The sequence below is a fragment of the Eriocheir sinensis genome, chromosome 40, assembly GCF_024679095.1.
Source record: "Eriocheir sinensis breed Jianghai 21 chromosome 40, ASM2467909v1, whole genome shotgun sequence".
In the NCBI taxonomy this organism is placed as follows: Eukaryota; Metazoa; Arthropoda; class Malacostraca; order Decapoda; family Varunidae; genus Eriocheir; species Eriocheir sinensis.
The window spans coordinates 8,378,384-8,394,185 of record NC_066548.1 but is presented as its reverse complement, the minus strand read 5'-3'; the positions used below and the strand labels follow the sequence as shown (position 1 = coordinate 8,394,185).

The 15,802-nt window shown below is 45.4% G+C and overlaps 1 protein-coding gene across 1 annotated transcript in view; it reads right to left on the bottom strand.

The window, feature by feature from the left end:
• Positions 1 to 15,802, bottom strand: part of LOC127009316 (mucin-1-like) — a 41,299-nt gene that overhangs the window by 11,479 nt on the left and 14,018 nt on the right. Inside the window, exons 2-4 of the mRNA XM_050882266.1 lie at positions 14,903 to 15,068; positions 6,595 to 6,654; positions 21 to 127 (exon numbers count right to left, since the gene is read on the bottom strand). Coding sequence (XP_050738223.1) covers positions 21 to 127; positions 6,595 to 6,654; positions 14,903 to 15,068 — 333 coding nt within the window. The remainder of the gene's footprint in view (positions 1 to 20; positions 128 to 6,594; positions 6,655 to 14,902; positions 15,069 to 15,802) is intronic.

The following is a 15,802-nucleotide window of genomic DNA, read 5'->3' as shown; positions in this document are numbered from 1 at the left end:
TCCTGCACACACCCACCCACCTGTTGACACACGAGCCAGAGCATCTTCATTGTGCCAAAGCAGCCTCCCACGAGCAGGTAGATAGGGATGTTAGGCTCCAGCGGGCAGTCGTGGAGGTACTGCACACCTGGGGAGGGAAGGGACAGGTGAGCAAGTAAGGGGGGGCTGTCTGTAGTGGAGGTATGGGAAAAAGGGGACAGGTAAACAGGTAACAAACTCATACCATACACCTGTACACTCCTACCTACTATACACTATACAACTATACGTACACTCCTACTGTCTTTACTACTGTCTACTACTGTCTACTACTGTCTTTCTACTGTATCCTCCATTTAAACCCATTTCCTCATCTTACTATACCCCTTAAAATAAAACTAATAATACGCCAGGAAGACCTAGAGGTACATGAACACCTGGGGAGGAAAGGGGACAGGTGAGCAGGTAAGGGAGAGAGAAAGAGAGAGAGAGGAGAGATAAGGAAAGGTCAGGTAAGGTAAGGTCAGCTAAGATTATATAGAAAACACGTCAAATATTTAAAGCTGTTATTTTTGGTGGAGTTTGTCTGTGTTATATAATCGGTGTTTTGGCTGACCTGGTTGTGTGGTGGTGGTGTTGAGGAAGGAAGGGATGGAGGGAGGGAAAGAGAGAGGCGTGAACGGTTGGGTGGTTGGATAGATAGAGCTGTGTTGACCATGCATATAAAGAACGTTTCAGAATATTGAGGTATTTATCGATCAACTTTTGCTTTTTACATTTCCTTTTTCGTCCTTGTCTGTCTATTTCGTATCAATTCCTAAAGCCTCGTGAAGCCTGTGAATAGCTTACTTCGCAGAGATAGATAGATAGGTAGATATATAGACAGATAGAGGAATAGAGAGCGAGAGAGATTTAATACTATATAGAATCGTAGTCCCTTCATTTAATTAGATTACACGATAGACAGGTTTCGTTTATTCATCTCCTCGAACCTTTTCCACAAACGTGAAACAAAAGGAGGATGGTTGCAGCCTTAGAGTGCTTGTCGGGTATCTATGAAACTTTGGTCTGGAGGGGAGAGGAGGGGGGGAGAAGGAGAGAGAGGGAGAGATGGATGGTAAGGAAGTGGAAGGGAAGGGATGCAGGGGAGGGAAGAATGAATGGATAGATGGAGGAATGAAGGAAGGGAGGGAAGGAAGAAAGGAGAAGGGAAGGAGGGGGAGTGAGGGATGAATAGAGGGAGGGAAGGAAGAAGATGGAGAAGAGAGCAAGGTATGAATGGATGGGGAGAAAAGGAAGGAGGAAAAGAGGGAAATAAGGAGGGAGAAGAGGGATTAGGAGCAAGGGATGAATGGATGGAGGAATGGAAGAAGAGACGGAAGAGGGAAGGGAGAAGGGAGAAGTGGAAAGGGGAGGGAGGAAAAGAGGGACGGAAGAAGAGAGAAGAGGGGAGTGAGGGATGAAGAGGTGGAGAGAGGGAGGGAATGAGGGGAGGAAAGGTTTCCGCATAATAAGTCAAATAAATCACTATATAACATGCTCGATAAAATACCTCCCCTCACTTTTACTACCAACTCATCCTCCGTAAAGTGTCGATGTCTGCTGTTAAATAATGAAATTCGCAATAGTTCCTCACCAACGACTGTTGCTTAAATTACAGGCTTACGGAGTAGAGGGTAAAGTTTTGAACTGGGTCAAGGCGTGGCTTAGCAATAGGAAGCAAAGAGTGCAAATCAATGGTAAAAGATCTGACTGGGGATGTGTTACGAGTGGGGTCCCACATGGTTCGGTATTAGGTCCACTTTTGTTTATTATTTATATCAATGACTTAGATACAGGAATTAGTAGTGATGTTAGTAAATTTGCAGATGATACCAAGATCGGTAGAGTAATTGAGTCGGATCAGGACGCTAGTATTCTCCAAGGTGAACTCAACAAATTGTATGACTGGGCGGATAAATGGCAGATGGAGTTCAATGTAGGGAAGTGCAGTATTCTGAGTGTAGGTAGGAACAACCCCTCACATAACTATTGCTTAAATAACACTCTCATAAGCAGGTCTGGGTGCGAGAGGGATTTAGGGGTCTTAGTGAGCTCGGATCTCCGTCCAAGGGCACAATGCATTCAAGCTAGAAATCGAGCTAATAGGGTACTGGGATTTATTTCAAGGAGCGTAAGCAACAGAAGCCCCGAAGTCTTCCTCAAACTATATTTAGCATTAGTTAGACCTCATCTTGACTATGCGGTTCAGTTCTGGTCACCTTACTATAGAATGGATATCAAAATGTTAGAATCGGTGCAGAGGAGGATGACTAAGATGATTCAGGGGTTGAGAAACTTGCCATACGAGGAAAGACTCAAACAGTTAAACTTGCATTCTCTAGAATGGCGAAGGGTGCGTGGAGACATGATCGAGGTTTATAAATGGATGAAGGGCTTTAATAAGGGAGACATTCATAAGGTTTTGTTGGTAAGAGAGCCGGGTAGGACACGAAGTAATGGGTTTAAACTGGATAAATTCAGATTCAACAGGGACATAGGCAAATATTGGTTTACTAACAAGGTGGTGGATGAGTGGAATGGGCTTAGCAGTCATGTGGTGAATGCCAATACAATTGTCACATTAAAAAATAGACTAGATAAATTCATGGACAGCGATATTAGGTGGGGTTAGATACACGGGAGCTTAGGGTCAAAGGAGCTGCCTCGTACAGGCCTACCGGCCTCTTGTAGACTCCTGCGTTCTTATGTTCTTATATTCTGTCACGTACGTATTTCGCAATATGTTGAGGATGCAGAGGAAAGATGAATATTCGTAAGGGGAAAAAGCAGGGAGGGAAAAGTGTATTTGCCGCAGAACTTTTCCCGCTTATCTGCCCGCAACAGGATGGGGATGGGGGAGGGGTGTGGGGGTGGTGTGTACGTGTGTGTATGGGGGGGGGGGGTAAGGGGTGGGGGAGCGGTTTCCTTAGGCTCATGTTATATCAAAAGTGAGGTAGGTAATAGGAGCAGCGAGTAGCAGGCTTTTTTTTTATATTAATTGTTTTCTTTTTTTGTGTCCTTGAGCTGCCTCCTTTTATTCCCTACTACATGCTCCCAACACACTGCCATTCCCTTCCCCACAGTTCTTGCCATAGGTCGGTATTCCTCTCTTCTCCCTCCTTCTTTCCCTTACTTCCTCTCCCGCTCTCCCGCTCCATTCATCTGTGCTCATGTTAAACCAAAATTGAGGTGATCTGACTTCCTTATTTCGCTACGACATACTCCCAACACTGCTGCCATTCCTTCCCAACAGTGTTCCTCTCTTCACCCTTCTTCTTTCCCTTACTTCCTCTCCCCCTCTCCCTCTCCATTCACCTGGGCTAACGTTTAACCAAAAGTGAGGTGATCTGGCTTCCTTTTTCCGCTACGATATACTCCCAGCACTGCAGCCATTCCTTCCCAACAGTATTCCTCTCTTCACTCTTCTTCTTTCCCTTACTTCCTCTCCCGCTCTCCCCCTCCATTCATCTGTGCTCATGTTTAACCAAAAGTAAGGTGATCTGACTTCCTTTTTCCGCTACGATATACTCCCAACACTGCTGCCATTCCTTCCCAACAGTATTCCTCTCTTCACCCTTCTTCTTTCCCTTACTTCCTCTCCCCCTCTCCCTCTCCATTCACCTGGGCTAACGTTTAACCAAAAGTGAGGTGATCTGACTTCCTTTTCTCGCTACGACATACTCCCAACACTGCTGCCATTCCTTCCCAACAGTATTCCTCTCTTCACCCTTCTTCTTTCCCTAACTTCCTCTCCCCCTCTCCCTCTCCATTCACCTGGGCTAGCGTTTAACCAAAAGTAAGGTGATCTGACTTCCTTTTTCCGCTACGATATACTCCCAACACTGCTGCCATTCCTTCCCAACAGTATTCCTCTCTTCACCCTTCTTCTTTCCCTTACTTCCTCTCCCGCTCTCCCTCTCCATTCACCTGGGCTAACGTTTAACCAAAAGTGAGGTGATCTGACTTCCTTTTTCCGCTACGATATACTCCCAACACTGCTGCCATTCCTTCCCAACAGTATTCCTCTCTTCACCCTTCTTCTTTCCCTTACTTCCTCTCCCGCTCTCCCGCTCCATTCATCTGTGCTCATGTTTAACCAAAAGTAAGGTGATCTGACTTCCTTATTTCGCTACGACATACTCCCAACACTGCTGCCATTCCTTCCCAACAGTATTCCTCTCTTCACCCTTCTTTCCCTTACTTCCTCTCCCGCTCTCCCGCTCCATTCATCTGTGCTCATGTTTAACCAAAAGTGAGGTGATCTGACTTCCTTATTTCGCTACGACATACTCCCAACACTGCTGCCATTCCTTCCCAACAGTATTCCTCTATTCACCCTTCTTCTTTCCCTTACTTCCTCTCCCCCTCTCCCGCTCCATTCATCTGTGCTCATGTTTAACCAAAAGTGAGGTGATCTGACTTCCTTATTTCGCTACGATATACTCCCAACACTGCTGCCATTCCTTCCCAACAGTATTCCTCTATTCACCCTTCTTCTTTCCCTTACTTCCTCTCCCGCTCTCCCCCGCCATTCATCTGTGCTCATGTTTAACCAAAAGTGAGGTGATCTGACTTCCTTTTCTCGCTACGACATACTCCCAACACTGCAGCCATTCCTTCCCAACAGTATTCCTCTCTTCACCCTTCTTCTTTCCCTTACTTCCTCTCCCCCTCTCCCTCTCCATTCACCTGGGCTAACGTTTAACCAAAAGTGAGGTGATCTGACTTCCTTTTCTCGCTACGACATACTCCCAACACTGCTGCCATTCCTTCCCAACAGTATTCCTCTCTTCACCCTTCTTCTTCCCTCTCTTCTTTACTCCCTCTCTCCATCCATTCACCTCTCTCTCCTCCAACATCCCCTCCCCTTCGCTTCCATGCCATCCACCCATCCATTCATGTCTCACATCAGCTATTACCAAAGGCCTCAAAGGAAAGGAGATCAATTGGATTCTCCTGAGTTTTTTACACGTTCAGGGTACAGAAGCTTCGGCAAACAACCACCTACCTCATAAAGCTACCCAGGGAAAGGCTTTACAACTCATACGATAGCCTTGGCCTTGGTTGGGTTAGGTTAAGCCAGGTCGTTAGGTTAAGTTAGGTTAGATGGGGTGAACTTGGGTGAGGTGAGGTGAGGTCAGGTTAGATTAGATTAGGTCGTGTCAGGTTAAATTGGGTCAAGTTAGGCTAGATTAGGTTAGGTTAGGTTAGGTTAGGTTAAGTTAGGTTAGATGAGGTGAACTTAGGTGAGGTGAGGTGAGGTGAGGTCAGGTTAGATAAGATTAGGTCGTGTCAGGTTAAGTTGGGTCAAGTTAGGCTAGATTAGGTTAGGTTAGGTTAGGTTAGGTTAGGTTAGGTTAGGTTAGATGAGGTGAACTTAGGTGAGGTCAGGTGAGGTCAGGTTAGATTAGATTAGGTCGTGTCAGGTTAAGTTGGCTCAAGTTAGGTTAGGTCAGGTTAGATTAGGTTAGATCAGGGCTAGGGCAGGTTAGGTTAGGTCAGGTTAGGTTAGAGCAGGTCAGGTGAGGTCAGGTTATGTTATGTCGTATAGTTTCGTCCCCCTTTGATCCCCTCCAGCCCTCACCTCACACAATTGAACCAAGTGTCATTAATTTTCTGCACTCACCTGCTATTCTTCTCTTTCTATAGCTGCCCTTCCCTTCTCTCTCTCCTCCCCTTTCCTTTTTTTCTCATATCTGTCTTCCTTAATTTTCCTTCCTTTTACCTTGAATTACGTATATTGTGTTACCTGCCAACTTCCTCTTCGTTCATATGTCTCACCTTATTTTCTCCCTCTAATATATATCTTTCTTTTTTTCGTGTGTTTTCCTTGTATCCCTTTCTCCTCTCTGCTCTGTCGTCACTCCCTGTCATTTATCTTCATTTCTTATGTGACATCTGCGCCCTTCCTCCTCATTCCCTTCTTTCCTCATCCTTCACTTTCCTCTCTTCCCTTCTTCCACTCTTTCCAATTTTTCTTCCTGTCTTGTGTGATATCTGCGCCCTTCCTCTTCACCTGTTCCTCCTTTCCTCTTCCTTCTACTTTCCTCTCTTCCCTTCTTCCACTCTTTCCAATTTTTCTTCCTGTCTTGTGTGATATCTGCGCCCTTCCTCTTCACCTGTTCCTCCTTTCCTCTTCCTTCTACTTTCCTCTCTTCCCGTCTTCCAGTCTTTCCAATTTTTCTTCCTGTCTTGTGTGATATCTGCGCCCTTCCTCTCCACCTGCCCCTCCTTTCCTCTTCCTAACAAACTGTCTTGTCGTATATCGTCAATACTGCAGAGACCTCTTTTTTTCCCTCTTCGCCTTCCTTTTCTTTCCTTCTCTTCTCTCCTCCCACCCCTACTCCCTCCTCCTCCTCCTCCTCCTCCTCCTCCTCCTTTTCCTCTTCACCTTCCTTCCCTTCTTCCCTCCCCCCCCTCCCCCCCCAGACACCTGTTTTACCACCACCTCCTCCACCACATCCTTCTCCTTTTTCTCTTCACCTTCCTTTCCTTCCCTTCCCTTCCCTCCATCTTCCACCACCACCACCACCACCACTCCTCCTCCCCCCCTGGTCAGCACTCAGCACTCACCCATGATGACCATAAGCACCGGCACCGATATCGTGATGATGAGCAGCACCGTCATCAGCACTGCGGGGGGAAAGGAAGTCAATAGCACACATGGACTAATAGATAGATAGACAGATAGATATATAGATAGAAAAAGGAGCAGTGACTAGCGGGCTTTTTTTTCCACATTTGTTACCTTTATTTTTATGCCCTTGAACTGACTCCTCTGCTGTAATACAAATAGATGGATAGATAGATAGGTTGATAGATAGATAGATAGATAGATGGATTTTTTTTTTTTTACAGCAAGGGAGGCAGCTGAAGGGGAGAAAAACAAAAAACAGCAACAAGAAGCCCACTAAACGCTGCTTCGACAAATGAAATAAGAACGAGAGGCGAAAATAGAGGTCAGTTTTTGGGTGGTGAGGTGTCTTGATTGATAGATAGATAGATGGATAGATAGATAGATTGATAGATAGATAGATTGATAGATAGATAGATTGATGCATGAATAGATAAATAGATAAATTGACAATGGAGAGACACATAAAACTAACTACAGCAGATGAAAAATCGCAGTGATACAACAGTAATAGAGTTAAATAGCTTGATTTATACTGACAACCTAAAATATTAACGCATGAATAATAAAATATGCATGATTGAAAAATATAGACACACACACACACACACACACACACACACACACACACACACACACACACACGCACACGCACACGACTATGCAATAAACACTTGACGGGTCTCCAATGTTGGCACGATTAGTTTTCCTGAGCACAAATTAACGTCTCTGTTAGGGGGAAACATGGATGAACAGGCAGCAAAAAGTCTGTTGGCTCATTAAGGGGCTGCTTGCTGAAGTTTTTTTGAGTAACCCGCGAAACAGATTAAAGCACTTTTACGCATACGTTCGGTTTCGTCCGCTACTGTCTTTATTACTGTCTTTACTACTGTCTTTTTGGACGGAGCAAAGTAACGATGAATATAGGAGTTGATCGGTTTCGTACTAACTGTTTCTGCAGGAAGGCTGTTCTAGTGGCGGATGAATCTTCGATCATTAACTCTTGCGAATATCTGTACTGCATCTCTCTCACCTTTCATCTTCCTTTGCTTCACCATCTCCTTCCTTCCTTCTCATTTTCTCTTCGTCTCTCTTTTCCATCCCTTTCTCATTTTCTCCCCATTTTCTTGCTTTTTATTTTCCACTACTCCCTCTCCTCTTGTTTGCTTTCCTTGTTTTCTCTCTGCCATGGAGCGCAAAAAGCTTGGAGTGATCGATATTACTGAAATTGTTCGAGTATATGAAGACCTGCAGGAAGTTCCCTCGCAGTCGTTTCTTTTCCGACGTAATAGGGTCGAGTCACTTAAGTCGTTGTTCATAAGTTTGAGTCCGCAACGATGGTATAATTTTTGTAGGAGGGCGATGCTGTGAAGTGGATGGTTCGAGAGAGAGAGAGAGAGAGAGAGAGAGAGAGAGAGAGAGAGAGAGAGAGAGAGAGCATTTTAAAGAGCACGACGCGAGAACACGATAGCAGAAGATAAAGAATATTTGAACATGACGTGACATTTACACCTTTCCCTCCTCCTCGTCCTCCTTTCCTCCTCCACAGCTTAGGTCACCAGTAGCGTAAGTTAAGGGTAGTAATTTCCTCTTATTTCTCTCTTTACTGTAAAATTTCCATGTCCCTTTCTTCTTAAAAGGCACATGGTGTTCTAACTATTTCCTGCCGGCACGTTGGCGGAGGGAGAGGTGGGTGGGGAGGAGCCTTCATCTATTCTATCCTGTCCTACCACACGTACATTACTTGTAGTAGCGGTAGTAGACAGACACCCTCGCCATAGACCGCCACGTCTTTTGGTGTCTTCTTCCTATGTATTCCTATGTATCCTTCCTGCTCCTCCTGCTCCGATCTCCCACCGCCCTATCTCCTTCCCCTCTCTTTCCTTAACCCATTTTCTCTCACCTTTCATCTTCCTTTGCTTCACCATCTCTTTCCTTCCTTCTCACTTTCTCTTCGTCTTTCTCTCCCATCCTTTTCTCTCTCTCTCTCTCTCTCTCTCTCTCTCTCTCTCTCTCTCTATCTCTCTCTCTCTCTCTCTCTCTCTCTCTCTCTCTCTCTCTCTCTCTCTCTCTCTCTCTCTCTCTCGTCTACTTTGGTTCTATCTTCTGTCTATTGTTCTACCTCCTCTTTCTGTCTGTCTGTCTGTCTGGGTTCACATTTTCTCATCTTAATCTGTTTTCTGTCTTGTTCCTCGTTTTCTTCGTTATTTTATTCCCATTTCTTTTCTTTTTTGTACCATTCTTTATCTTCCTCGTTTTACATATCTATTCACTTACTGTTCTCTTGTATCCGTTTTCCTTTCCTTTCCTTTTCTTTCTTTTCCTTGCCTTTCCTTTGCCTTCCTTTCCTTTCCTTTCCTTTCCTTTCCTTTGGCTTTCCTTTCCTTTCCTTTCCTTTCCTTTCCATTCCTTTGCCCTCCTTTCCCTTCCTTTTCTTTCCTTTCCTTGTCTCCTCTCATTTACTTTTAAATTTCTGATACTCTCCTCATTCATCCTTGATTTTCTCTTTGTTTCCCTTTTGGTATTTTTCTCTTATATTTTTCTTCTTTTTCTTTCTCCGCTCGCGTCTCCCTCTTGTTCCTCCTCCATGTCCCATTTTTCTTTTATCCCTTCTTCGTGTTTCTTCCCCTCATCCTTATTCACCTTTTATCAACCCTTCCTGCTCTCTCCGCCTCCTCCTCCTCCCCCCTCTACACCTCCTCCTTCTCCTCCTCCTCCTCGCTGAAGTCAGGAAAAAACGAGCAAAGGTCAGGCTGGAAATATTAAAGAAGATACTGTGTTTTCCTCTTCCTCGTTGTGATTCTTTTTCTTCTTCTTTCTCTATTCCTCCTCCTCCTCCTCCTCCTCCTCGTCTCGCTGGTTCGTTGGTAGTGACTGATTTTTAGGGTTCTAGACTGAGATGATATGGTCAGTGGTGTTCCTTGAGGTTCACAGGAATTGTATAGTTACTCATTGACTTGATCTCTAGTTTACTATGGCCATGTGTGGTTTAAAAAGGTTGTGTTTTATTAGTTGATCCATTTTTTGTTTTTTCTTTCTATTTTTATTTTGTGGGTAAAAGGTAAAGGACTGAGCAAAGCCTTGTAATAGGGGGTTATATGTGAAGATAACTACTACTACTACTACTACTACTACTACTACTACTACTACTACTACCACCAGTCTACCACCACTACTACTACTACTACTACTAATCAACATCATCATCATCATCATCACTATCGTCATCTTTCTAAACCTAAATCCACATTCTCTTGGCCTAATCAGGAGTTGTTTTTTCCTTCTCTTGTTTACGTCCCAAAAATTTTCCCCGTCCCGATGGCGTAGAGGCGAAATAACCTGATATCCTTATTCTCTTAGGCACTCTTCTAGTTCACTTTCTCTAACTTTTCTCGCTCCTAAAGGTAAGCAGCGAGAATAACACGTTTTGTCGTTAACCCGTCCGCTGCGATTGGCACGGATTTCGCCTTCACTGGTAGCCTGGTAACATATACTCCCAGTTCTTTCTGTCCCTCTGTGGTGGGTAGTGGAGTGTTTCCCATGTGGTATTGATATACTGGATTTCCCCTCCCAAGATGCATGACTTCACATTTTTCTTCACAAAATTGGAGCAGCGAATTTTTGTTCCACTCCTGTAGCTTGGTGATGTCTTCTTGTAGGAAATCCGCATCCAAAGGGTTAAGCCCGTATTTTTAAACGTCTCGGCCCCTCAGTTCGCCTGTTTGAAAGGCCTCGCGTAGAAGTTGCCGGGCTTCTCCTGGACTGTTTTGTAATCCCAGACTCAGCGTTGCCAAGTTATCGTACTCAGCGCATTACATATTCATAGTTTCTGACCGATAACTATAGCAAAAAAGAACGAAATCCATCAATATTTAACAGTTTCAACGATAACTTTAATTTTTTTTTTTTTTTTTGGGTTAGTCTTAGTGCTTAAAAAAAAAAAGTAAATGTTGCAATGTTCAGAGGCAAGCAATGACTCCCAGTGATAGTTTTAAGGGGCCATTATACTGGTCAAATTTTCCGTGGATCTTCAGTCAAACCACGATTTCCGCTGGCGTGGTTCTCATATTTCCGTGGTTTTCTGACGTGTCCACGATCTTCCATAGCTACGGTAGATTTAACAAAAAGAAGACGGTATTACTCACCATCATCATCATCAGCAATAACAAGAAACAAATGAGTACTACGCTAGCGGAAATCGTGGTTTGACTGAAGAACCACGGAGAATTTGCCCAGTGTAACAGCCCCTTAAAAATGGTAAATACAATGTTCAGACTACGGCAATTTGGTAACGATGATCCCAGTGATAGTTTTACCCGACTTCAGCACCACGAACGGAAAAATACACCCAAGAAAACCCGGTTAATCTTCTCTGTGGCCTTAGAAAATAGTCGTAATTTGAGCCCAATACGTTTAAGAGTATAGGCCTAACTAGTCTCCTTATCTTAGTTAAGTATGGGTTTATCGGGTTTGTGTGTCTACGTTGTTCATTTTTTTGCAAGGCTCTTAAGTAAGGGATTTGTGAGTGATGACTGACGCCGAGCACTGTTCGTAGTGGCCAGTGAGCTTATTGATTGCTTATTGATTTAAATTCGATTGAAATTAATAAATGAACGAATAAAGGAATATGGAAATGTATAAACAATTCAAGATAACTAATGTCTTGCTGTATGTTAGTCGGAAAATCAGTCCGGTTTACTTCTTTGAATGTTGATAAATAATTGTTCTGTGGCAGCGGAAGGCTACACAAATTTAATATATATGGTTTATTTATTTATTTTTCTTCAGATATTCGTCGGCAACTACTCCCTGACGATCTCATTAAAGGAAAGCCGCCAGGACTCCGCGCGTGGGATAACAAGGTACGTAGTTAGGCCTGTTTCCCACCAAGCTGTGTGAGGCGTGTTGACTTGGGCGGTGTGTGTGTGTGTGTGTGTGTGTGTGTGTGTGTGTGTTTTGTTGTTGTTGTTGTTGATTCCCTTGCAGGGCTTCAAGTCGAGCCATTAGTTCACTTAGTAGATTCTTCGAACTCATTCTCTCTCTCTCTCTCTCTCTCTCTCTCTCTCTCTCTCTCTCTCTCTCTCTCTCTCTCTCTCTCTCTCTCTCTCTCTCTCTCTCTCTCTCTCTCTCTCTCTCTCTCTCTCTCTCTCTCTCTCTCTCTCTCTCTCTCTCTCTCTCTCTCTCTCTCTCTCTTGTTTTGGGTGTATAGTGTTTGACGTCTGCGCACACACACACACACACACACACACGAATCCAGCACGTGATCAGACCGTGAGTGAATTACAGAGAGAGAGAGAGAGAGAGAGAGAGAGAGAGAGAGAGAGAGAGAGAGAGAGAGAGAGAGAGGATGCAGATGAAAAGGGGAAGTGACAGAAAAAGGAAGAAGGGGAGAGCTTGAGTAATATCGGTAAGTGTATCAGTTGTAGCAGCAACACTAGCGGTAGTAGTAGTAGTAGTAGTAATTGTATCAGTAGCAGTAGACGTAGTATTATTGCAGCACATTTCTCAGTCAGAAATAAGTAAACATGTTTTCGTATATCTCTGCGTGTTGTAATGGATGACTTAAAGGGGCGTGGCCTCTACACGCCACGCGAGGCTGAGACTGATACGCATCCCTCCCACCCACCGGCTGTTGTCAGGTATTGATGCTACTACTACTACTACTACTACTGTTCTTACTACTACTACTACTACTACTACTACTACTTCTACTACTGTTCTTACTACTACTACTACTACTACTACTACTACTGCTACACATAATCATGGAGGGCTCCATAGCTTGGTGGTCATTAGCCTCAACTCTGTTCGCTAACTACTGTGGCATCCAACCATATCACTAATAATACTTATCACTAAATCTTTACATAATACCTTATCATCTATTGCGTCTGTAGAACTTCCTTTTCCTTCCCTACTCATGTCACTCCCGACCCACCCTAATGTCACTCTCCACCACTGTGGCCTCATAGTCCATAATGGAGATGTTGGTGGCTTTTGGGCCAGAGTGTCTGGTGCCCCTGAGACATAGGATGGCCGACCTGAGCAGGGAGAACGAGAGGCGACACCTCATCCAGGCGACAACGTGGCTCCTTGGCTGATGCTTCTTTTCTTTTCTTGCGTAGAAGCATCGGGCCCCGGGACCCATCCCGCCGGATGTGCAATGGTGAAGACGAGGGGTTGTGAAGCTGCCCTGATCCACATGTTGGATTATATCACCGTATTCCCTTGTCTTCTCCTGCTCGTTCCTGTGGTGGGCGGCTTCCAGGGCCAGCTCACGGTAACAGGCAGCCATCGGGTCGAATATGCGGATGTCCATGAACGCCCGCTGTCCGCGCACACAGAATCCGCGGGCACTTACATCAACCCGTGCCTCATGTGAAGTATTGGCCGTCCTGTATCTAAGGTGTTCGCCGTCCAGGGGAAACAGTGCCGGCTCGGTAGTGACGTCTTGGCATACCTCCCCGAGCATGCTGGCTGTCAGATCCCTCACCTCATCGTGTCGAATACAGACGAAGCCTCCCTTCTTACATGTCATGGTGTGAGTGACATCATTCGGTGATCCACATGCACACAGATCAGGCAGTCCCTCAATCGGCCAGCCATATCTCAGAGCAACGGCGTCGACAAATTTTTGTTTGTTGAGGCTGAAGCCTTTTGCTCTGATTGGTAGTGACGTTAGCCAGTTAGAGACGCCTGCCCCCTGTGCTGTGTGGATTTTTCTACAAATTTCTGTGGACAGGTTGTGTGTTAGACGGTCCAGCTCGTCCTTTTGGGCCTGGTGTCTTTCTTCTGAGATTCTTCTTTTGATTTCTCTTATTTCAGTTTGGTCTATTTCGCTCTCTGCCTCCTGAGCGATGATCCAGTTGATGAGGGATCTGGTAAGGCTGATGGAGTTTTGGTTCTCCTTATCAGCCAGCTTCTCAAGGTTGGTGACCCCCATTTCGCCCAGTCTTGAAGGAAGGGCTAGCATATCCATCTCCTCCTCCCCCAAAGCATGAAATTTCACCAGCGCCGGCAAAAATACATTCTTGATGGCATTTTTCAGTGGTCGGAGGAGTGGACTGATGCCGGGGTTGGTGCGCATCAGGAACGTCCACCGATGTTGGATGCCGTGGGTGTACGCTGAATAGGCAGCGTGTGGCTCAGTCTTGGCAGTGACAGACAAAGCTTCTATTTCCTTCACCCATTCAGCTACTTTGTTTCCTACGTACTCCTTCTTATATACCTCTGTCCCGATCACTGCACCTAAGTGTCGTTGTCCGTCCTTTGTTACAATGACTCCACTTCCTCTAAAAGTTTCTGCGGCATGGTCAGAATGTTCAGGTTTGACCATAAGGACAAACTTGGTGGCGTTAGGGATGTATCCTATCTCTGGGCCGGCAGGTGGTGCTACTACTACTACTACTACTACTACTACTACTACTACTACTACTATCGCTACATAAATGATACCTCCACCCATGTTTATTTTCCCGACACTACTACTACTACTACTACTACTACTACTACTACTACCACCACTGCCACTACCACTACCACTACCCCTACTACTACTACTACTACTGTTGTTGCTGGTGGTGCTACCATAAGTAAAAGCAGGAGGATCAGTAGTGGGAGTTGATAATTTACAATCTCTCTGATGTTGCTGTGTAGGTCGAGGGTACGATATATGATGGAGACAAGGACGAGTATGCGTTATAATGTGTCACGTTCAAGGGCTGGAAGGTCGTTGTCTTCCGCGTACTGGAGGCCTTGGACCCGCCAGAGGAATGCTCTTTGTGAGCTTCAAGTTCTCTCAAGCTGAACACATTCCCGTCTAATCTATGCTTCAGAAAGATGGCATAGTATTCGTTTAGATCTCTGTTGAGGAGAGTCTTGACTTGCGACAAAGATTTAAGATGACTGGCGCACGTACGTCGCTTTGTTATCACGCCACATTCGTGTGGACAAGGCCTTGATTGTAGTCCTTCGATACAGACAGTCGCCTCCGTGTTGCTAGGAAAGAATTGCTGCATCTTGAGGAATTTTTAGGGCAGTCCATATTTCTTCTAAAACTAACCACAAGACGTCTCTACGGGCAGTATCGAATGAATTTGCTAAGTCAACGGAATCTACGTACAAATCTTTATGTTATTCCATGTACTTCATCTTGCCTTATCACATAGCACCACCACCACCACCACCACCATCACCCCCCTCCCCCCCGACACACCACCACCACGTCACCAATACTCGAGTACTCACCTGTCTTGCTAATGATCTTGAGCGCCTTGTAGACGAACTCGCAGGTGCTGTTCGCCTCCATGTTGGCGTCCTTCATCTGGTACACGATGGAGCCGTACGCCGACATCCCGCTCTCGACGTTGAGCTTGTCCGCCGAGAAAAGCTGCCGCCGGTCGTCCACTGACACCTGTTGGGGCAGAGGGAACACCTGTTGACTGGGCGGCGGACGGTGGGAGGGAGAGCCGAGCGGGAAGGAATGGGTGTAGGAAGAAAAGTAGGTAGTGATGAGTGGGGGTGTTGTCTGGGCTCGAAAGGATAGAATAGACAAACACTAAATAAACCGAAATCCATAAAGGTGAGCGTTACAAGAATGAGAGGGTAGGAAGGAAAGTAGGGGGGGGAACTGGGGGGCTATACCTGTTTCCTTGTGATGAGCGGGCGTAAGGGAGTGTGTTCCAGGGTGTTGTCTTGTAATGATGGGATAGACAAACACTGAATAAACTGGTCTGTATATTCTTTGTGAAGCGAACAGAATACGATCGTGTACTTGGGGACGTGATACAAGACGGGCGTGAGGTGCCTAGAAACCCTGAGAGGCAACGAGAGACAAACTGCAAACAATATACAGAAATAACGTTGCCCACTACAGGATGAACGGTTACAGAATTTGCACACTGCAGGATGAACGTTGCCTATAGCCTCGAACTAGCATTACCCAGAGGGGGGACGCGGCCTTCTGTATTCAATTAGCGTGGGGAAGAAAACGAGGATTCTGTGTAGGGGTTAAACGGAGGGATTCGTCCTTGTTTAATTTAAGTGAGCGGGAGTGGAAGGAGGCTGCTTGGGAGGAATGGACACCTGCTCCCCTGGCGACGTTGAGAGGCAGGGTAGGGGTGCTGGGGAGAGGTGAAATCTATTACC